General features: G+C 51.3%; 4 protein-coding genes across 4 annotated transcripts; 3 read left to right on the forward strand and 1 right to left on the reverse strand.

Annotated features, from left to right (window-relative positions):
* Positions 1–5107: 5107 nt before the first annotated feature.
* LOC120679600 (dof zinc finger protein MNB1A-like) lies at positions 5108–6396 on the forward strand. Its single transcript, XM_039961221.1, has one exon. The coding sequence runs from the start codon at positions 5331–5333 to the stop codon at positions 6087–6089; it is 759 nt and encodes a 252-aa protein (XP_039817155.1). The 5' UTR covers positions 5108–5330; the 3' UTR covers positions 6090–6396.
* Positions 6397–10922: 4526 nt separating this feature from the next.
* Positions 10923–15148, reverse strand: LOC120678386 (cleavage and polyadenylation specificity factor subunit 6-like). The gene is made up of 2 exons (XM_039959552.1): positions 13111–15148; positions 10923–11378 (listed from the first exon to the last, which is right to left on the reverse strand). Exon 1 carries the CDS (start codon positions 15056–15058, stop codon positions 13265–13267), a length of 1794 nt encoding a protein of 597 aa, XP_039815486.1. The 5' UTR covers positions 15059–15148; the 3' UTR covers positions 10923–11378; positions 13111–13264.
* A 1347-nt stretch (positions 15149–16495) lies between these two features.
* Positions 16496–17200, forward strand: LOC120678212 (classical arabinogalactan protein 6-like). The gene is made up of 2 exons (XM_039959361.1): positions 16496–16910; positions 17184–17200. Exons 1-2 carry the CDS (start codon positions 16496–16498, stop codon positions 17198–17200), a joined length of 432 nt encoding a protein of 143 aa, XP_039815295.1.
* Positions 17201–19679: 2479 nt separating this feature from the next.
* Positions 19680–20862, forward strand: LOC120680056 (fasciclin-like arabinogalactan protein 1). Its single transcript, XM_039961702.1, has one exon. It carries the CDS (start codon positions 19761–19763, stop codon positions 20574–20576), a length of 816 nt encoding a protein of 271 aa, XP_039817636.1. The 5' UTR covers positions 19680–19760; the 3' UTR covers positions 20577–20862.
* Positions 20863–23185: the final 2323 nt, after the last annotated feature.

A 23185-nucleotide genomic window follows, 5' to 3' on the forward strand; every position in this document is an offset into this window, starting at 1 on the left:
CCACGCGGCGACGGAGACCACCGTCCATGCCACACCATGTGCCGCGCCCGCGCGTTCAGCGCACGCAGGGGCGGGGGCGTACGGCCGGGCCGGCGGCCCGCGACCGAACGGAACCGAACAGAGCAGAGCATGCGGGGGCCACATGTGGGGGCGTTGTGCTTGGTCGGGACTCGTGACCCGTCGCATGTTTCAGAGTCTCTGACGTGAGTGATGGGTCAGCGATGGAGCACCGGATCGCGTGGGATTACTTGCGGCCATTGGGCGAGTGAGCCTGATAGTGGACTAGTGGTACTGGTTGTTAGCCGTCGACCAATAGACGGCCAGCTGTGGCCTGTGCACGATGGCAGGTGAATTTTTTTCCGCTCTAAAAACGTGGGTGGACCTAACTACAAACGAGACGACGAGGACCGACGGGGTCTCGCCGTCGAGTCTATGCTTTGGCCAATCCGGTCAAAATCAGCACCCAACTAACGCTTGGTTAAGTCTCGTTTAGATCCAGATGCTTCTAGTTAATTAAATTTTAAACATTAGCATGCGTATATGATTGCTAGTGCGTCACACGGCAGGCGGGAGGCGGCGAAACAAGCACCAGCATTCCAGCAAGTAGAGGGTAGAGGTTTCCAGGAGCAGGTGGTTGGGCCCCACGGCGCGGGAGGCGGCCTGCAGGCAGGCGTCGGCTCGCGTGGGCCCCACGGTAGTACCGCCCGGCCCCACATCTCGCTGCCCAACGCGCCGCCCCGACGTGGCGCGCTCTGGACCACCCGAGCCGAGCCGGCGGTGGCCGACACGGCGCATGGTTCCGTTCCCGTCCCAACCCCACCGCACGGTAACTCGGCGGTGGTGGCTTCGCGACGGATGGGGCGCCGACACGTCGGCCAAGGCCAGGCCGGCCGCTGTCGCCGGCTGCCCTGCTCGCCGCGGCCTCCGCCTCCCCGCCGCGCTAGGCTCCACGCGTGCGTGTACGGCGCGGCGGGCCGCGACGGGTGCCCCGTCCCTCGCGGTACAAACTGACAGCGATCACGCGCTCGGTCAATACCCAGCTGACGCACCGGCCCCACCGGGTCGCGTCGACGCCTCGACGGTCGATCTCACGGCGGCGCCGCCCCTCACGTCACGCGCCGTGGGGGGCTCGTATAGGTCTTCCGCAATATGCACAATCAATTTATCTATAAAGTCTATTATGGACTAGCTGATGATCCATTTAAAATTTTATTGAAAAAAATATTGAACCAACATCTCAAAAATATTAAACCAATATTGAACCAGAATCTCAAAAATATTGAACTAGCATCTCAAAAAATGTTGAACTAGCATCTCAAAAAATATTGAACAAATTTTTTTCTTCCATCTTCTTCTCCGTGCCGGCGGCTGCGCGGCGGCGCGCGTGGCCGGCCGGGGTGTGCGGCCCGCGGAGGCGCGTGTGGCTGGCGGGCGCGTGGCGGTGCGCAGGGCCGGCGGGGCCGTGTGGCGCGCGCGGGGCTCGCGGGGGCGAGCGGCGGCAGGGCGCGGGTGCCGGCGGCGCGCGGGAGGATCTGGGGGTAGAGAAAGGAAGGAGGAGTGAGGAAGCTAGGGTTTGGTTGGATCTAAGAGTTATAATTATTTGCACAAATCTCAGACACGAGAAGGTAAGTTAGAAAAACTCTTGCGGAAGATGGATAGGTTTTCTGCGCGCCGTGGCCTCTCTGGCCCGTGGAGCCTGGCCTGCGGGTATAGTTGCCCAACGGGCCGAGCCTGGCCCGATCCGGCCCGGCACGATTAGCCCGGATAACTAATCGTGCCGGGCCGGGCCATCCCACTTGCCGAGCGCTGTGCACGGGGGCCTGTTTGGCGTGTCGGGCCGGCCCGATATGACAAGCGGGCTTCGTGAGCCGTGCCAGTCCGAGCCCGGCTAGGCATCTGCATCAGGCCGCCACTCCCTCGACTCAGAATGATTTCAAGATTTCAAATCTAAGATTCAAATTCACAAATACATTGAAATTTCACAGAATCACAGATACACAGTTCAAACTTAATCAATGATACATCATACACACAGATCACAGAACAGAAGCACATTTCATGATAACAAATTTATTAAATTGAGCTGTTTTTTGTGCTGCCTCGTTAAAAACCTTTGTAGGTAAAACCCCACACCTCGTGAGGACAAAACCCTACAAAAGTAAAGAGTACAGCCAGCTCTAAATGTTCAAATGTTCATCACAAGTTCAAATCTTGAACTCCACAGTCCACACTACATAGTTATACAGATTCAACATCTAGGTATAAGTTTTCAAATGATTCTTCAAGTTCTTCATCCTCTATGAGATGCTGAAGTCTTGCATCAGCTTGCTCCCAGTCCTTGATCAGAGCCAACATCTTCACGACCTCAGGGCCCAGACGCCGTCGTCGCTCCTCGATAATCCTGCCAGTCATACTAAATGCAGATTTTGATGATATTGTTGAAAAAGGAACAATCATTACATCTCTAGCTAGAATTGAAAGAATAGGATATGATAGCTTATGCTCATGCCACCAGTGCAAGATATTAAAATCATCATCATACTGGTTAACAGTATCACTGTCCAGGTATGCAGACAATTCAGAACCAGATGCTAGAGAAGCACCAGAAGTTGCAGATTGCAACAGAGCACTAGCAGAGGTTCTTCTATGCAAGGAGGAAGTAGAACCAGAACCAAGACTAGTAACAGAACCAAGAGTAGTACCAGACAAATTAGAACCAGAAGAAGAAGACTCACCACCAAAGATTCTTCCCCAAGCAGTTTTTCTCTTACCTGTAGGGCCTGGTTGGGCAACCCTTTGCAATCTTACACCACCAAAATTCTCATCATACTTAGCAAAAATAACAGACAACTCAGCCCTTACCTCAGTCAAGTAGCATAAGTAATCATTACCATTAAGCTGAGATAGAAGTCTAAGAACATTGGTGAAACCTTTCAGCTTAGCCCTAGGGTCTAGTATAAATGCAAAGGAGTAGAGCATGGGTATGTCACACCAGTATTGCAAGAACTTATCTTTCATAGGAACCACAACTGATCTTAAGTCTCTATCATTTTCATAATTATTTAGATGGCTAGCTATCTCAAGAATATGAAGCAATATTAATGGAGATGTGGGGTAATAAACACCAGACATAACAACAGTGGAATCATAGAACTGTTCAAGAAATTCAAAAAAAAATTCAGCAACATACCAGTGCTGGTCTGTCAGGAGTGGCTGACCATCAACTAAAGGATGCTGAGTAGTGATGAAAACAGAGAATGTGGTCTTATGGGGCAGGAGATGTTTTAACATAAGATAAGTAGAATTCCATCTCACATCCATATCTAAACCAAACTTGCGAGGTCTTTCACCAACAGCAATGCAATATGACTTGTATGCAGCAATGCGCTAGTTAAATGAGTTTAGAAATGATATAGCAGATCTAAATGCACCAAGCATTGGCTTAAACACTTCAAGACCAACCTTAACAATAAGATTTATGATATGACAAGCACATCTTTGATGCAGGAACAAGCTACCAACATAACCAGACAAAACAGGGTTAAATTGATTAATAGCCCTAGTGTTAGCAGCAGCATTGTCTAGTGTAGCAGCAAAGATTTTATTAGTTAACCCATAATCAGTAATAACAGAAATAATACGCTCAGCAATATTCTCAGCATTGTGAGACACATCAATCAATCTGAGACCTAAGATCCTTTTCTCTAGTTGCCAATCAGCATTCACAAACTGAGCAACCACACTAAGGTAATCCTCCTTAGCATTGTCAGACCAGATATCAGAAGTAAGAACAACAGAGGATACAAACTTCAAGCACTCAACAAGCTGAGCACGACGTTCAGTGAAGTACTTGGCAAAATTTCTAGTGGTTGTTTGCCTAGACACCTTAGCAAATTTAGGATTATGAGCAGTGGTAATGTACTCTTCAAAAGCATCAGACTCACCAATGCAAATAGGCAGGTCAAGACGAGCAATTAACCTACACAACTGAGTACGAGCTACTTCTGGTTTGTACTCCCAAAGGTGCACAGAACCATCAGGATTAAAACTTAAGTTGAGATTGAGCCATGGCATTTCGAGATTTCAAAACAGTGCATATAGGAATGTGCCGCTTCAAGTGACCAGTACCATGGGTTGATCTACCGGTGAGGTTTTTCTTGCAATGCTTGCATCTAGCACCAGTTCGACGTTCCTTACCATCAATTACCTCGTAGATCTCATCAAAGTTTTTCCAGACCTTGGAGGTGGACGCCCTCCTCTTCCTGGTCGCGCCAGACTCAGTGGTAGCGGCGGTGCTCGCGCTGCCAGTGCCAGATCTAGGAGTCCCCTGAGGAAGGCCTCCTGGATCCAGGTCGATGGCCGCATTGCTGCCAAACAGTTCAGCGGCATCCGCAGACAGGTCATCCTCATCATCTCCGCGAAAGCCCATCGACCGCAACTCATTGTTGTAGGAGTCGGCGGCGGCCATCGCCGGTTTTCGGTCCCTCGCGGCCTGCACAAGGAGGAACATCTGTGAGGGGGATTCATGAGGAAGAAGGAGAAGAAATGCGAGTTTTGACTTACCTTTGGCCAGAGCACCGAAGACCGAAGTTGCCATCGACGCCCTCACCGGAGTTGCAGGCCACATAGACTCGTAAAGTGGGGAGAGGAGAATTCGTGAGGAAGAAGAAGAAAGGAGAGAATGCAACAACCAAAAGAGGAACAAAACAAGCAAAAGAAGGGAGTATGGATGAATCCATGGATAGGGAGCGCGCGGGAGACAACCAAACCTAGCAGCAGCAGTCCAGCACCACTGCCTCATGTCGTCGCCTCTCACCTTTCCCCTCCCCTTATATATTGCCGGCCGGCTCGGGCGGGCGGGTTACGTGGGCCTTCGTGCTCACGGGCTGGCCCACGTGCCGAGTCGGGCTGGCCCACGTGCCTGAGGCGCGGGCCAGGCACGGCACGACGCCCGTGCCGGGCCGGCCCAGGCCCGTTTACCTTCGTGCCAGACTGGGCCGTGTACTGGGCCCAATTCCCGTGCTTCGAGCCAGGCCACGGGCCTGGGACCTGATGGAAAACTATACCTGCGGGGGTCTAGCCGCTAGTCCATCGGGGTACTCGCTGGGATGGCGTATTGGCGTGAACCCGCGAGCACGTCGCCATCGCCATAACCGCGACGCGACCATAAAGAGAGAAGCCTAGCGAACCCCCGGCGGCAACCGTCCGTCCCCCTCGCGTTCGTGTGCTTTCAGTTCCCACTCCCTCCTCCCTCCTCGCCGCCCCCGCTCTCCTCCCTCTCCGCCGCGGACGGGCGCGGGCCCAGGCAGGCACCGACGGCGCCGTCGCGCATGCAGGAGGCGGTGGCCGCGGCCGCGGCCGAGCCGGGCCGCCGGCCGGCGCAGCAGCAGCAGTTCGCGGGCGTCGACCTCCGCCGGCCCAAGGGCTACGCCGCGCCGGCGGCGGGCCAGCCTGCGGAGGGGGATCCCTGCCCGCGGTGCGCGTCGCGGGACACCAAGTTCTGCTACTACAACAACTACAACACCTCGCAGCCGCGCCACTTCTGCAAGGGCTGCCGCCGCTACTGGACCAAGGGCGGCACGCTGCGCAACGTCCCCGTCGGCGGCGGCACCCGCAAGAAGCCCTCGTCCTCGCCGCCCTCGTCCTACGCGGCCGCCGCCAACTCCGACAAGCCCAGGAAGCCGTCCAAGAAGAAGCGCCGCGCCGTCGCCCCGCCCCCGGAGCCCGCTCCAGCCGCCACCGCCGCCGCCGCCGCTGCAGCAGCCACCGACGCCCCCAAGACGGAGACGATCGAGGCGACGACGGCGACCACGACGACGACGGCGACACCGGCGACGACCGACCCCGCGAGCGAGATCACCACGGAGCTCGTGGTCCCGGCGGCGGCGGAGGAGGAGGACTCCCTCGCCCACCTGCTGCAGCCGGACGTCGCGCTGGGGCTCGGCATCTCCGAATTCCCGGCCGGGAAGGGGCTGGACGTGGAGCCGGACTCGTTCGAGTGGCCCGCGGCGTTCGACCTGGGCGCGTGCTGGGGCAGCGCCGGGTTCGCCGACCCGGACCCCGCCGGCCTGTTCCTCAACCTCCCGTGACGGCGGACACCGCGTCGTGCTCCGGGCCGTTCTGCGCGCCGGCTCCTACGCCGGCTGCTCAGGTGTGGGTTTTGCGACCGACCTGATCAACGGTTCTCTTCTTTGCAGCTTAACTAGTGGTACATGATAACATGCTTTGGGGTATATGATATGATCGTGACGACGACGACGACCTTGATTTTAGCTTTGTTTTTGGGAGGTCAACTAGTGGCTAACTCTACAGCTCCGGGGTGGTGTTTCATCTGTCTATAGACTGAGCTTTGTTTGAGCTTCTTCTTAAATGGTTATGCACAAGTTCATTTTCTTTTGCAAATCTCTTCTCCCTGGTCTCTCATCTCGATGCCCTCATCCTCGTCGATCCGCCGGGGCCTGCGGGAAACGTTTGATTTTTCTGTGTTCACTCTGGCGCAAGAGCAAGATCGTGATGTTCATCAGCAAATTTGGAGTCGAATGACAGTTACCTAGCTAAGCTCCTAGCCCGAGAAGGGAGGAGCGGCTGATGGCTGTTGGCACGTCGACGACGCCACGATTCGCCGGTGGGTCGGTTCCGGCCGCCGAAGCAACGACCCAGAAGATTCTTCGGCATCGATGCCTCATCGGGGAGCGGTGAGCCTCGAGTGGATGATTCCCCGGCTCCAGCCAGCCTGACGCGCACGACCCATGATTCCGAGCGCGCGGTGGGGGAGAGGAGAGCCATCCCGTCTCGTCCACCACCCGGGCGCCGCCGCGCGGCGAGGCATCCGATTCCCGCGGCGGCCGCCTCTCGGCGTCACGTACGCGTGCGTCTCGCGGCATCATTCGCCGACGCCCGTGGCCGCGCCGCGTGACCGGCCGGCCGGCCGGCCGCCTGGCGTGGCCTGCGCGCGCGCGGTTCAGGGAATAATTGCTTGCGCGCGGAGCAGCGGTAGGGCGCGGTTGGCGCCGACGCCGAACTCTCCAACCCCACTTGTCCGGCAAGTAGGACCGGCAGGCGCCGCCCCGCCCCGCACACGCACGGGGTTGGGGGCGGTGTCGTGCCTGCGTTCGGGCCGTGCCGTGTCGCGCGGCGCGTCCGGTTTCGGTTGGACGTCGCGGTCCGCGGCTTGAATGGCGGGTGGGAGCCGGGTGCCGGTGCTTCATCATCGGTCGGTCAGCCAAGGGGGCCAAGGGGGCGGCATGGCGTCGACGACGCGCGCGCGACGCCGTGACCGCGACGGGTGGGGGCTTGTGGTGGGGCGCGCGCACGTCGGGGTCAGATCAGAGGCCGCTGCCGTTCGCCCGCGGCGCGGGCCCGGCGCGGCACTCAGCAGCGGCGCCGGCGGCCTGCGTGAATCGTGGCGGGTGTCGCGGGCGCGTGCTGTCGGCAGCGGCGGCCAGGCCAGCGCATGGTCGCCGTCCGACGGGCGGATCCGGTGGTGGGCTGCGGGGCGGTTGCGCGGGCGCGTCACGTTGGAGCAATCTGTTGTCTACTGGAGTAGGAGTAGTACCTGCATACGCGCGTCGTGCCGGCGGGGTGGTTCGATGCGCGACGGCGACGCGCGGCCGCCGCGCGGCGGATCCGACGACGTGTCGACCGGCGGTTGGGTCGACGCCGTCAGTAGCAGACCTAACCTGGTACGGGGGGCAGAGCTGTCAGAGAACTGGTACGCGTGTCACCGCGTCGCTCCAAGGAGGGCCGCGTCATCGCCACGTTATCCGGGCGCCAGGTGGCGGAGCGCGACGCCTACCGACGGGTTGACGCTTGGCAGCCGCGCTGGACCATGGATTCAGGCACCCCCGGCGGGCTGGCAAGGAACCCGGCGACCTGCCAGTATTAATATCCTACTTAGGCTGACCACAGCGGAGGGAGCAAAAGCAAATTTGCTCCTTCCTTGTTTCCCACGCCCTCTCTATTTACAGTGTCAAACAGTGCATCTACAGTGTCAAACAGTGTATTTGCTCCTTCCACTGTGGACGGTTTTAGGCATGATCATCTCTCGGGTCGGATCACTTCGGGTTTTGGGTCAAAAAATGTTAGTCCATACCCGGCCCATGACATGGTTGGATCGGGTTCGAGTTGGATCGGATTGGCCCGCAATTGTTGTGTGTAATTTTTGGATTGGATCGGATTTTTTTGAGTTTCGAGTCAAAAATTCGGCCCGTACCCGACCCGTCACTTGCTCGGGTCGGATTTTTTTCGGATGGGTCGGATCGGGTTTATCGGGTCGGGTGACCTGTAATCAAGCCTAATCCTACTGTACAGAAATGTCATACTGCCTTTAATGTTTTTAGCTGTAGGCGTTGACGGTGAAAGAAAAAGCAAAGAGACAGCTATCCTCCAAGGAAGGCGATCTTCGTGCAGCAGAGAGCATGTTCCAGATCCCAGAAAGAAAAGAGCAAATGGATGTTCTATGCAAAGAGAACATAAAAGTAACAAATAAAGGTATTCTGTGTGTGTGTGTAAATTAGGTGTAGCAGGAGCAGCAATTGGTTTTTGGAGTTGAACATTTCGTAAATAGAAACCAGAAAGACGTAGCGCATTGTTGCAATTTGGGGGTACTTGATAAAGCACAACTATGCCGCGGCACACCAACGCCCGGCCGTGCAGGTAATAATAACCTGATGGATTGCATTTGCAGAAACGCCAAAAGTCAGCGGTTCTCTTTGCCCCCCAAAACATATATTTACATTCATCAGACATTCAGAATCAATGCAATACGTTATTAGACCGTACAAAACAGGAATTCATGTTCAGTGTAGCTAGCTACAGTTCCCACACACACCGGGAGAAGTTTAGAAGATAAGGATAGACTAAAGTTCAGTGCTAAACTTTAGCACATATGCGCTCTATGCATGCTAAAATTTTAAAATTTTTATTCTTGACTAAAGTTTAGCTGCCCAATTAGAACTCCCGTTTCGTTGAATAAGTACTAAAATTTAACACTTTCGCCTATTAGCACTTGAATCTATACAACGTCTTAGTTCGATACATCTGATAGTGCAAGTGCAGGATGAAATGTGTTACGGTGTAGCGACGATTAGTTTCGAGTAAACATAAACATGAGCATAAAATTGCTGTGCCCCAGGCCCACGGCCGTTTAAGGCCGGGGTGTGGTGCCCAATTAATTGGCCCGAAAAAGGCCGGATCGAAATAACGAAATCGTTTATTTTCCAATTAAAACACATGTTTGGCCACTAAAAACAACTCATGTTCGGCCCAATTTTGCCGGACTGATGGATGGCCGGGTTGGGCGTGGAATTTAGGTCCAAAAGAAAATGGGAGTCTTCCCGGCCTACATGACGGTCCGATCTAGTTTCAAGTGGCAGAAGATGCCCATTCAAAATGTCTGGCGGTGGCGCTGACGAGTTTTGCACGCCAAAATTTTAGATTGGGGTGTCCGCCGGAAGAACAAACAACTGTTTATAAAAATACGACAGCAGTTTTAGTTTCGGTAATGCCACCAGCTTGCTGGTGGGAGGGCACAAGGTCTGATCGTCCCTGCAGTAAATTGAAGCAGTACTAAATCTACGGACGGGTACAAAAATACCAAAGGATAAACCAATGCCATCAGTAAAATGTTACTCTAGCAGGAACGCTAGGAGTCAGATCTACTCATTGCTGGTAACAAATTGAACTTCCTACTGCTATGCTGGTAGCTCATATGAGCTAAAGCTTCTATATTAAAAGGTTCATAATCACAGATATAGTAGTCACACGTGCTTGGTGCCTGCAAAAGATAGTGAAGATTATACGAGTATTTCATGGCATCAAGAGCTAGATGAAAATTTTGCGGCCTAAGTCGAAGGGTATATATGGTCTGATCGATTGGGTTCCAAAATATGGGCAAGTCTGTAAATTTTGATGTTCGTTTGGTTGAATTCCATAAAAATGGCATGCCTAAATTTATTGGCAAATCAGCAACGTTCAGCTCGCCACATTTTGGCTATTGGTGCTAACCCCCTCTTATGGTATTCGGATTTTGGCATCAAACCAATTGATGGCCAAAATTTTGGCTATCATATTTGACACCCAACCAATTGCTATTCTTACCCACATTTTGGCAAATAAATTTGGCATGCCCATAATTTGCTAGGGAAAATTTTGGAACCCAAGCAATCACAACCGTAATTATAGCACAATGCCACAATCTATCACCTCTATGGCATCCCTTTCATTGCTCTATTTAACATGATAGATAATAAATCAAGAAGGATAGTATATATAAATGCACTGTATTCTTGTCATACATCAACAAAATGGAAAAGGGTTGATTTAATATTGGTAGACGTACATTCAACATGCAAACAGGAGTTAGATTCATCATTGTTTTTTCAAAAACACAGGAGAACTGTGCTTCATTGCATTAAAGAGAAGAAAAAAGTCCCCATACAAAACCCATCTCCCATACGGGGACTAAAACCCATCTCCCATACGGGGACTAAATATGAGAGTGGGGTATCAACATCTCACAAACAACTAGCTGAAATGCTGTGTGCAAAAGAATAGACCAAAAATGAAACGTATGGAACCAATAAGTCACCATTGGAGCATACAGGGCAAAAATGGCCTCTAACGTCTTCGAACACCTCAGGAATTGGTTTTGGAGCATCAATATATTTTGTATTCGAGGTGGTTTTGATCAAAGTACGATTCATAGAGCCAGTTTGGCATGGTTAACTAGCTTCGCTACTGCAGCAAGAGCGAGCGAAACTAAAAGTAACAGTGCAACTCCCAGACAAAAATGAACTAATACAGTGCAGTGTCAGTGTCACAATGAAAAGACTATACCCATTGCAGTCCCGGACACCCACACCAAAAGACGCTGAAATTTCATGCAAAAATCACACTGTTGTAAAATATGGACAATATAACAATAACGAACAAAAAATAGATCATGAATATAACTGAAAAGTACACCAACCATCCTTCCACCATGATATCAGTCAAAAGCATGATGCCTGCCTTTAAACTGGTTTCTCACCTCCCCAACCACAAAAATTTAAACAGGAAGCAACTATCAGTTACATATCTCAAAGGAAGGATGAACCACAAGAATGTCAAAAACACATTATAATTTGTCTACTGCCAACAGAGGCAGATGGGCGAAGGACAACCATAGCACAAACCATTTGATCATCCTAAGGCTACGATAGAAATAGCTGTCCCAGTTTTTCGATAATAACACAAAGCATCGGTCCCGAATTACACAAGTAGATCATTTTGTCTTCAGGAAACTGAGACATTTAACACCGCATACAATACGAGGCAGCAACTATTATCCAGGGAAGTAGGCCTTTCGCACAGCTGAACAGGGTTCCAAACATGCATTCCTGCAAAATGAGAACAAAAGCATTAGTGGCCTTAAAAAAAAAGTTAAATAGGAGCACAAAACATTGCATGAGAAGAAACCATGACAAGTCACATGCCCACGTAGTATTGGGAAGTCCACAAAAGCCGTGATAAAGCACAGCAGTACTACTTAAAAACCAGGTACAAGTCAAAGCAAGCATACTGTGGCTTCACATGATGGAAGAACCCCACGATGGGAAATACAAGAAATAATCATAGCAAGCACCCTCCACATATTATCTAAAAATATAACAAGGAATATGTCATTGCTCCCATAACCATACTATCTATGTAAACTATGTTTATCACAAACTTTAGTGCACCCTATTCCTGATACAGAATGGCAAAAAAGTACTGAAAACTAGTGAAACAAAAAGTACAGAAAGGTAGGAAGATATCCTAATACAATATATATTTAACATCTTGAAGCTCCAAAAGGTCAGCAGCTCAGGTAAATAGACTACAAATGTTCTACCATATTTGCACAAAAGAACACTAAATATTGGACATGTAACAGATTTAAAAGAAATATAAAGTAGTCCATGTGCATATCTGCAAACGACCAGGAGTCATGCTGAGTTATGTAGCAAAATACAGCTCAGCTTCAGAGAAAGAAGTCACGGAACATATGGATTGAACTAAATGGCAAGTAATATTTTCGCAAAATACCACTCAAGCATACCCCAGTGTGCCTTTATTCCAAATAATAAAGATAGCATGATCTGAAAGTACTCAGAAGTCCACCAGGACAAGTTACTTGTCAGACTGAATAAAGTATTTATGCTTCTCCAGAGTCTACCTAGCTAAATTATTTTTTCACCAAGTATCTTATCAAAGTAAATATAAAAACGTTTTCCCGCCACACCATGTATATTTAGGTGAAAATATGATTAATCATCATTACTGGAAAAGACAAACATTCTAAAGCAGCTAGTAGGTTGGCGGAAATAAGTCGTTAATGAATGTTCAACAATTCTGTGCTCTAATGGAACCAATCATCAGTCATAATGTTTTTTGAGGCCACAGTCCTACAGCAGTTCACTAAAACCGTTTTCAAATATTTCAACTAAACCATTCATCATATCTTTGTCCTTCTATTTTCAAGAATCATTCTGTGTACATGCTACTATGCTTAGCCTAACAGGTGCTCAAGAGTCGAAAGTGATCCATATTTATATAAAAACTATGTTAATGATTAGTACAGATGATACTCTATCTAGTGTTTAAGATGCCCATTCATACAAGAACAGGCTCAGTGCAATTGAGGTCAACACAAACAGTTCATTTATCGTATCATCCTCTCTACATGTAAATATTAAATGCAATGCTCCCACTTCCAATCAATAATGTATTATTGTATTACAAACCCAATATACAACAGAATAGCCTTTACAAATTCCATTTTCCTAAATATTGACAAACAAGATGATTACAAGGAGACATCAATTGCTACATCAACAAAATTTACATTTCATTGTCCTAGACAAGTACACTATGTTACAATTGTTGCCTTAGACAATGCCTTGTAGCTACAGTTGAACAAATCAAAATGGAAAAAGAAACAATTTTGTGTACATGACAAGTTACAAGAAAAGTCCTGGTACAAAAAGTCATCTTACAAGGTGTTACCAACATGCGACTACCAAACAGTACAATTAAAATTAGAGGGTTACAGTTGGAAAGAAACAAGTAATCAGATTAAGCTTCACTTACATCTCAAATTCTTGCTACAACAAATCGCCGGAGACACATGAACACCATAGCCACATTGATTAAGATGCTAGTTGTTACTGAACCATGCCTGTGTGCAAATAAGACGTTGCCCTGGATCATTGTTGCCTCTACATTAGTAGCTCACAAAGCTACATTACTGAGGTGTCATCCGCCTACGCTTGGAGTGGTCGGCCTCCCTCGACCTGCTGCGTATTCCAGATGACCTCCCCCTGTCCCAGTCCTCATTGCGTTCTGAATCACGATCTCTGTGCCTGTGATAATCGCCATAGCGATCTCTGTCATCCCTATGCCTGTCCCTCTCCCTCTCCCTGTCTCTGTCCCTCTCTCTGTCTCTGTCTCGATCTCTCTCTCTGTCACGATCTCTTTCCCTCTCTCTGTCATAGTCACGATTCCTCTCTCGGTCCATGTCACGCTCATCCCGATGCCTCCTCTCTGGCCACTCCTGTGCTGGGGGCACATCCCTCTCCCTCTCACGCCTCCTCTCTGGTGCACCAGACCACTCCCTTTCTGGTGGCCTCTCTTTCCCATGGCCTCCCCCTTCCCCATGTTGCTGATCAGATGCTGCATCATCCCCATAACTTGATTGTTCCTCCCCACCCCAAGCCCCCATATTGGGATCAGGCCACATTCCACCAGCCCCCATCCCGCCACGGCCAAAGAAAGCCGGGTTAACATGTGGAGCAACAACCGGCGGGAATGGCTGCATCAGCCCAGGGAATGGCATGGCTCCTGGTCCACCAGGGAAACCGCCAAATCCACCACCCATCCTTCCCATAGAGCCATAGCCAGTAGGATCGAAACCCTGCCCCAGCATTCCACCCGGTGGCATCATAGGTGGTGGCGGTGCAACCATTCCCCCATTGCCCATGATCCCGCGGCCACCACCAGCTGGCCCCATCCTGTTCCTCATATTACCAACAGGACCTCTATTCCCCATGCCTCCACCACCTCTTCCCCAATTCCCACCGCCACCGCCTGCTCCACCACCAGCACCAGGTCCAGTAGCTCCTCCACGGCCACCGCCATAATTACCACCCACCTGTTGCCCAGCGGAACCGCCACCGCCTCGCCCACCCTTCGGCTGCATAGCGGATGTCTGTGCAGCCATGGCCTGCTGATTCTTCACCTGTGCCTCGCCCATCCGCCGCACGGTGTTCGGTGTGGCAAATGCCACAACACATGGACGGCCATTAAACAGGTGCCCGTTCATGCCCTCCTTGCAAGCGGCGGCTGCACCAGGGTCGTAGAAATCGACCTGGCAATAGCCCTTAGACTTGCCGCTGGCCTTCTCATCGAAGAACCTCACCTCCTTCACCGTCCCATACTTGCTGAGCTCAGACTCCAGATCTGCGTCCGTCGTCCACCAGTGGAGCTCCCCAACGAACAGCGTCGTGCCGCCAGGTCCGTCACCCCCGCCAGCGGGGCCACCGTTCCCGACCACGATGGGACCACCGCCGAAGTTCCCTCCGGGGCGGTTGATCCCGTCGCCTTGCTGAATCTGGTGGTGCTGAGGCAGCGTCGGTGCGGGCGCGGCCGGCGGCTGAGGTGGCGGCGGCGGGAGGTTGGGCTGAGCGGGAGGTATGCCAGGAGCAGGACCGGGCACCCCTGGGATGCGTACCTGCTGCTGCTGCGGGGGTGGGGCCTGTGGCGGCGGCGGCGGGAGGGTGTGGGCCGGTGGATGCTGCTGCGGCTGCTGCTGGGGCGGCGGAGGCAGCTGTTGCTGCTGGTGCTGGTTCTGCTGCGGCGGCGGGGCCTGCTGGGCCGGCGGAGGCGGCGCCTGGTGGGAGGCGTGGAGGAAGCCGTCGCCGACGTTGACGTCGTTGTAGAGGTCGTCGAAGTCGTCGTCGTCGCCGTAGTACTGGTCGACGTCCTGGACGGCGGAGATGGCCTCGCTGCGGTGGAACGCCGGGTCGCCGTCGGGGTCCATGGCGGCAGCCCGGGCGAGCTCTAGGGTTAGGGTTTTCCGGATCCGGGTGGGCGGAGGCGGGGGGAACGGAGCTGGTGGTGTTCTCGTAGGCTCGGCGAGAACATATCAGCGCTGTTAGGGGGCGCATCAGGTGCTGCCCTCTGACGTCGGCCGTCCGATGGAGAATGAACGGGATAGATTTGCGCAAGGGCTTTCCACGCGTAGGCGGGACGCCATGGGCCCCCTGTGTCAGTGACAGGTGAGGAGAAGGTGTACGAATGTTCGTCGATTCATCCGGATGTTTGGTGGTAATGGGCTTTAATTTAAATAGGCCGTAACGTGTTGTGGGCTTTGGACAGGTCTGTAAAGCCCAATAGAACTGGTACTGCAGCATATTGAGAGTCCATTTTCAAACATGGATGAACTTCCGGATGTACATCTCGATTTTCTTTATAAAAAAAACAAATCCGTGCATACGTACATCTCGAGTTCATGACAAATCATACGCATGTGCAAAATCTTGTGCGTGCCATATCACTCGTTTTTTCTGCTCAAGCACAATGGACAATTGCTATGCAATTTTCGACGGATGCATTGATTTATAATTATATATGCACATGCATAGATTGGTTTGCATAGATTTAAAGTGCAGAAGTTTATGGACCCATAGTCGTTGTAGAGTGTAGATGGACATGGACTTGACGAAAAAGAATCCTCTCAATAGGACTGTCAATTAGTGATTCTTAGGTGCACCTTCAATCCTTTTTAATTCAAAATTTTGTACTACTTCTTTAAAATCAAATCTTATTTTAAAAAAATAGTATAAATTTTGAATTAAAAAGGGTTGGAGGTGTATCTAAAAGTCACCAATTTGCACCCATACGGCCATACCTCTCAATGTAGTATTCGCAAAACTAAGCTCATAAACAACCGTCATTAGTCTAGGAGCTACGGAGTTGTTTCTTCCAACGTAGCACTGCGGCGTTTAAAATTTCTTGATGATACCCGCACTTGAATTCAGGAGCAAGTACCAAGCACAAACACGAAGGTCAAAAGATTGCAGTCCCAGCTAAACATTGAGCAAATTTCATGCAAAGCGTCACACCGTGGTCAACTCTAGTCAAGCGTCAGAGGTCATGATCACAGTCCCACATACCACCGTAGGATCTGAAAGGTAGCAGATCCAACGGCTGCAAACAAACAGACCAAAAATACCCGCCCTTTTCCCAGCGGGACACCGCATGGCGCGCGCCACCGGCACCGTCGCAGGCGGAGGAGAGGAGCCCTTGGAGGCGCGACGCGACGCGCTGGGAGGCGCCCCAAATATAGACACCGACTCCGCCGTGTTTCTCTCGCCGGCAGGTTCCCCTCCGTCGTCGCCTATATAGCTCCGCGGCGACTCCTCACGCCGTGACTACCAGAGACGGGAACCGACGAGCAGGATCGCACGCACCCACCATGGCCCGCGCTCTCGCTCTCGCTGTCGTCCTCCTCGTCGCCTCCGCCGCCGTGGCCTTCGCCGCGGAGGCCCCGGCCGCCTCGCCAAAGCACTCGGCCTCGGGCTCATCGGCCTCGCCATCGAAGGCGCCCGCGGCAGCCGAGAAGTCCGAGAAGGCCCCCGCGGCGTCGCCGCCTGAGCACGCCGCGGCGACCCCCAAGGCGGCCCCGGCGGCCTCCAATGAGTCAGAGACCGCGCCTTCAGAGGCGCCCACCTCCGAGTCCGGTGCCGCGTCACCTAGCGAAAGTACCGCGTCGGAGGCGTCCCCCGGCGGTGCCCCCGAGAGCGAAACGTCCGGCGGCCCTTCCGCGTCCTCGTCGGAAGAGGCGGCCGCATCGCCCGACAGCAGCGCCGCCGCCGCGGAAGGGCCTTCCGGCAGCAGCGACGCCGCCGCCGCCGCCGAGGAACCGTCAACGGCGGAGGCGGCCGCAGGCCCAGCCGCCGACAGCCCGCCCGAGCCCACCCACGCCTCGGACACGCCAGCGGAGTCTCCTGGTCCGGCCGCTGATGAGAGCGGCAGCGCGGGCATGGGCACCGGCATCGCTGCTGCCGTGGTGGCCGCCGTCGCCGCCTCCGCTGTGCTTTCTTTCTAGTCAGGCCCCGGTGGCTTTGGGCTCTGATGGTATGTACACTCTTCTTTCATTACAGAGGAGGCACGTTTCTGAGGAATACGGGAGATCTTTGACACTTGAGGAGTCGAAGATTTTATTAGGCGTCTCAGAATTTCTTCTCAAAATATTTAGGTCTTTTTTCTTTGGTGTATATGATTAAATTCGTCCGATTCCGTTGTATTATGTGTATGTAATTTGAACATCAATGAATTATACATAGTTGTGTTTCTTTTTCCTTTTTTGTCAGTTCCGTATTGAGTGAACATTATGCATGCTAGCACCATGTCAGTATCTCGCATACTAAACTACTGAACATGAACATAAAACTTGGCCAAGTGAATCAAAACTGGCTATATAACCTCCTTATACAAATATATGTGAGATAGTCTACATTCATAGTGATTTTGCAAATTGCAACATATGGAACTTACAGAGCAAAACTCCTTAAAACTCGCAATCAACTCCTTTAAACGTAACCCGCAAAAAAAAACTCCATTAACGTACGTGAAATCCATCAATTGTATGTACAATGCTTTAGTTTACATATCTAATTTTTACTACAAAGTAACAAGTATGGAACATACGGCCTGTTTGGATCCACCTAGATCATCTAGCTTTTACTATCTAGCCTTTATTATAATTATAATCTCATATCTCATGTAAGCTGCCCCTCTCTAGCTTCCACCAGCTTGTGCATTATAGCTTTGTAAAACTCTGTCTGATCCAAAAGGTCCACTTCTTTGCAAGTTTAAGTGGATCCGAGCATTATACATTTAAAGGAGTTGATTGTGAGTTTTAAGGAGTAAGTGGATTCGAGTAGGGGGCTTTATCTCAACTTTTTATTTCTAAAGCAAGGAATGATACCTTACTCTGCTAATTGGAACTCGAACAAGTCAATCGGAATCCCAACCGGAATCCGTACAAATCAATCGGAACCCAATCAGAATCCGAACAATCAATGCCTCGAACTATCACAACACGACATGTGCACGGAGTGAACAAGCACAAAGTTGGTGGTATTATGTACTCCTAGGAATTTTAGGACAAATTATCAAAAGAGTAAAATGACCATGTTTGCCTCTATTTACTTCTTATATTTGGTACTGATTGATTCTTGCATGTATATACACTTTCTAAATAGGGTAAGATGATTTATTTTTTGGAAAAATTCCGAATCCTAGAATACCCTGTTTAGATCCCAAAATTTTACAAAAAAACGTCACATCAAATATTTGGACACATACATGGAGTACTAAATATAATCAATTTACAAAACTTTTTGCACGGATGGATTGTAAATCACGAGATGAATCCAATGAGCCTACTTAATCCATAATTTACAACAATGATGCTACAGTACCATATGCTAATTAATTAGACTTATTAGATGGGATAGTAGCTTGCACGTAGGGCCTATGGGATGGAGGAGCTGGGCCGTTGGCTTGTGCACTGAGCTGCCCTGCTACAGCTGGTGGAGTGGAGTTATATAATAGCCAAACACTTTTGGTGGAGTGGAGCTAGGAAATGGAGTGGAGTTTGTGGAGTGGAGCAGATTTTTTTGGAGTGGAGTGCTCCCAAACATGCTCTTAGGTCTCGTTTGTTTTTTTTCAGTTTAAATTATAAATCCTGTCCTATCGCATGTTTAAATACCGATTAGAAGTACTAAATATAGATTTATTACAAACTAATTTCATAAGTCGTGACTTAATCACGAGATGAATCTATTAAATCTACTTAGTACATAATTTGATCACTAATTGCTATAGTAATCATCCGCTAACCATGTATTAATTATACTTAATAGATTCATTTAGAGCCCCAATTGCAACTTATACGATTAGCTTATATTAAATTAGCATCCGAACATTCAAATTACCATTCAAACATTCAATTGACAGCTATTTAAAAGACCAAACAAAACTTTGATTAGGCTCGCCATTAAATGGGGTTCGCCAAGTTGCAGTGCAGTGCTGCTCAGCAGCTGCGCGTGTTCCGACCTTCCGGGGACCCCGTCCTGGTTGCTTGTCCGTATACCTTGTCTGTGTCGGCCTGTTGGGGGTTCGCGGTGAATTGAGCAGAAGTTCAGTTAAAGTATCAGCAGGCTTGCACTTGAGAGGACTTGCTTCCCATCTGCAAATTTGAGCACAAAATGTTCCTTTAGTTTGTGAAATATGAGAAGTGGTTCAGGAAAACAAAATTCGATGAAGAGGACAGCAAAATATGAGCATTCATGTGGCAAACACGGGAACGCCTGCCACGGCGCCGCCGCGAAATCCAAAAATGCTACGAAAACGAAAGAAAAAGGACGGAGGAAGAGGACAGCAAAATTGTTCCCAGATTTTGAGAGCAAGGGACAACGAATCTAGTACGATATGATTAGTAAACAAAGACAGCGCAACCACCAAATCACACGTTAACTCACGAAATCTAACTACGCAGCTGGGATGGCTGGCAACCAGTCTAGCCCGAGGGCACCTGCATCGCGAAGCCAGCTCAGCTCACTGTGCCACCCATCACTACGCTGCCGGTCTGCTGGGGTGTCGGCTCTCGGCTGCTACCGCCACTCGTCCCACTCACTCCCACGGCAGGCGCGCTCCCCACCCCGCTCGTCACGATGCGCTGCTTCCCCTTCGCCGCTGCGTTACTGCTCGTCCTCCTCCCACTTGCCGCCGCCGCCGCCGCCTCCGGCGGCAAGGCGGCCCCCGCCGCGGCGAAGGCGAAGGCGCCCGTGGCCCCCCCGGCGCCGCCCAACATCACGGCGCTCATGTCCAAGGGCGGGTGCGGGGCGTTCGCGTCGCTGGTGGAGGCGTCCCCCGACGCGCTGTCGACGTTCCGGTCGGCCGTGGAGGGCGGCGTGACGGCGTTCTGCCCCACCGACGCCGCCCTCCGGCCGTTCATGCCGAGCTACCGGAACCTGAGCGCCGACGGGCGGGCGTCGCTGCTGCTGTTCCACGCGGTGCCCGTGTACTACACGCTGCGGGGGCTCAAGTCCAGCAACGGGCCCATGAACACGCTCGCCACCGACGGCTCGTCCCGGAACTTCAACTTCACGGTGCAGAACGTGGGCGACCAGGTGAGCATCCGCACGGAGGCCTCCGCCGCCGCCGCGCGGGTCCGGGGCACGGTCTACGACAGGGACCCCGTCGCCATCTACGCCGTGGACGCGGTGCTGGAGCCCGTGGAGCTGTTCGACCCCGCCGAGGCCCCCGCGCCGGCGCCCGCCCCCGCCGCCGACGCGCCCAGGGCGTCCGGCAGGAGGGCGCGCCGCCCCCCGCGCCACGTGGCGGACGCGCCCGGCCCGGCGGCCGCCGATGACGACGCGGCGCCCGCCGACCAGAGGAAGAACGCCAAGAAGAACGCGGCGCCCGGCGCCCCGCGCCCGCGGTGGCTCGCCGCCGTGGCCGTGGCCGCGGCCGCCGCCTTGGTTTAGGGGATTAAGCAGAGCAGGTGAATCCTCTTTCTCGAGGCGGACCGGATCTGCTGGCGTTTGTGTGTCGGTGCGTGAGCGTGTGGCGTGACCCGTGGGATTTGGTGCTTCTCTTTGGACGGAACCGCCATGTTTTTTCCCCCCTTTGAGCTCTTCTTTCCCTTTACTCCATTGCTGGTAGCTTGACGCCGACGAGCAGCAGCAGCTGTTGTGCAACAGGGCGCAGGTGGCAGGCAGCGCTGGAGCTGCTTCATGAATAAATGAATGACAAATCGCTAAAAGTTCTCTCTTTCTCTGAGACGGCCAGCCCGCTGCCCTTAGCTATCCTGCTCGAGGTGTCGGTGGCGCAGTACCGAACGTCTTGAGCGCTCGTACCATCACATATCTAATTTAGCTGTGTTTAATTCGTGAAAAAGTTAGATTTTAGTACTGTAGCACATCTCGTATCAAATAATTAAATTGTGTAATTAATTATTTTTTAACTGTATTTAATGCTCTATGCATATATTTGAAAAATCGATGTGATAGATACTGTAGAAATTTTTTAGGAACTAAATATGACCCTAATCTACTGCGACAGAGATTTTCAACGGCGGTAGCGCTGTAATGAAGCTTGATGAGCACATCCACACATCGCCCTGCCCTAACGCTTACCAGGTAACGCAGTACCATGGTTCGTTATACATGTACTAGCCATGTACATACATACACTTGAAGACGAAAAGGAAATAAATGGCGGGACCGCCACGGTCCGGACGGGCCCTCCACTCGTACCGGCGTTATGTGCTCCCTCCATTCCATAAAAAAAATGTAATCCTACCTTTGAAAAAATTCTAAAATACATACAATTTTAAAAATTGGATCTTAAGTACCTGACTAATCAAATGGTTAGATTTGATTTGCATACTAAAATTAACCACAAATGGCAAACAAATGAGGGCATACAAATCTTTTCACGTGATCAACCCACCACTAATTTGTCTGAAAAAAAAATCTAGAATTGCAACCTATGCAACGAAGAGAGTATGTACTCTAGTTACTTCCAAATTGAATTTTAAAAAAGGGCGCCGGCAGGCCGGGCCCAACCCTCCGACCCGTCCCGAACGGGGCATGGCCTTTGGCCTGGCCTGGCCCGGTCCAAGCTCGGCGCGCGCGCGCTCGGGGAGGCCGGCCGTCGGGCACGCCGCGCCACGGCCGGTGGTCCTCCACGGAGCCCGCTCGCCCATACGCCCACCCACGGCCGAGCTCGCGACCCCCCGCGCGCGCGCCACACGGCGGCGGCCAGCTCCCCCGCCGCGACCTCACCGGCTAAAAATAGCCGCGCGGGGCTCGTACATAAACCCCCCCCCCCGGCGCCGGGCATAGCCTCACCACCACCACCGCAGCAGCACAGCAAGAAAAGCAAAGCAACACCACCAACTCCCTAAGCGCGAGAAGCAACACCACCAACAACAATGGCCCGCGCCGTGTTCCTCGTCGTGCTCATCCTGGCCGCCGTCGCGGTGGCGCCGTTCGCGGCCGAGGCGCGCGACGTCGCCGCCGACGCCGCCGAGGGCAGGTCCCTGGCCTCCGACGCACCGTCCGACGCGCCCGCCCCGGGACCCGACGCCTCGTCCCCGTCCGACGCGCCGTCCGGCAGCAGCTCCTCCGACGCGTAAAGAACGGCGGCGAGCCCTCGCTCCGCCGCCGCCGCCGCCCAGAGAGGCAGAGATCCACGAGCTGATTCTTGGCGTGATCCGTCGACACGTGCGGTGGATTTGATCATCAGTTTCTTTTTCCCGTTCGTTGATCGAATAACTTGCACCTGACGATGATACGTTGGGTGCCGTAACAAATTGGATGTTTTTTCTTTGTTTTTTTACATTTCATTTGATGTAAATGATCCGATCGCCCTCCGGGCCATAACATAATTTTTACTGTTTTTCTATAAGTGAGCAATGTCACGTACTTACATTTGCATCTGTACGCGTACTGTAACTACAATTTCCTTCACCAACATAAAAAATAGCGATATACTCCTTCCAGATTGGTAAAGGAAAGCATTTTGGATATCGACACAGTCTCCAAAAACTACTTTGACCACTATATAATATTATAAAATATGATCAATATATACTTTTACGAAACTACATTTCAAGATGAATCTATTTATATCGATCACTTTTATATTTTCAAACTTAACCTAAAAGAATTTAGTTATAATCAAAATTTAAAATATTTGAGTTAAGACGAACTCAAACGACTTTCTTTACCAACACGGAGGGAGTACCTCAAGTTATATTCAAATAGACATAGACAAATAGCTAGTGTGTTCATACCCTCGAAGATACAACATTCTAACACATGGCATGGAATGTAAAACCATTTAAATTTATTTTTTTAGATTAAGTGTTTGGAATATAAAACCATTATAACACATTACATAGACAAATAGCTAGTGTTTGGAATTTGGACCCGTATGCCACATTTAATGGATATTGAATTGATGCAACCATCCAACTTAAAATTATTTAGATTACCTAACCGGATATTGTCATCGTTACTTTTGAATTTGGTATATAAAAATAGTCTGTATTTGTATTCAAATTTGTGAAAAATATTCAAATATTTCA

The sequence above is a fragment of the Panicum virgatum genome, chromosome 6N (assembly GCF_016808335.1).
Source record: "Panicum virgatum strain AP13 chromosome 6N, P.virgatum_v5, whole genome shotgun sequence".
In the NCBI taxonomy this organism is placed as follows: Eukaryota; Viridiplantae; Streptophyta; class Magnoliopsida; order Poales; family Poaceae; genus Panicum; species Panicum virgatum.

Bases quoted from the DNA above. Each gene is read 5' to 3' on its own strand.
- LOC120679600 (XM_039961221.1), top strand. From the start codon at position 5,331: ATGCAGGAGGCGGTGGCCGCGGCCGCGGCCGAGCCGGGCCGCCGGCCG.
- LOC120678386 (XM_039959552.1), bottom strand. From the start codon at position 15,058: ATGGACCCCGACGGCGACCCGGCGTTCCACCGCAGCGAGGCCATCTCC.
- LOC120678212 (XM_039959361.1), top strand. From the start codon at position 16,496: ATGGCCCGCGCTCTCGCTCTCGCTGTCGTCCTCCTCGTCGCCTCCGCC.
- LOC120680056 (XM_039961702.1), top strand. From the start codon at position 19,761: ATGCGCTGCTTCCCCTTCGCCGCTGCGTTACTGCTCGTCCTCCTCCCA.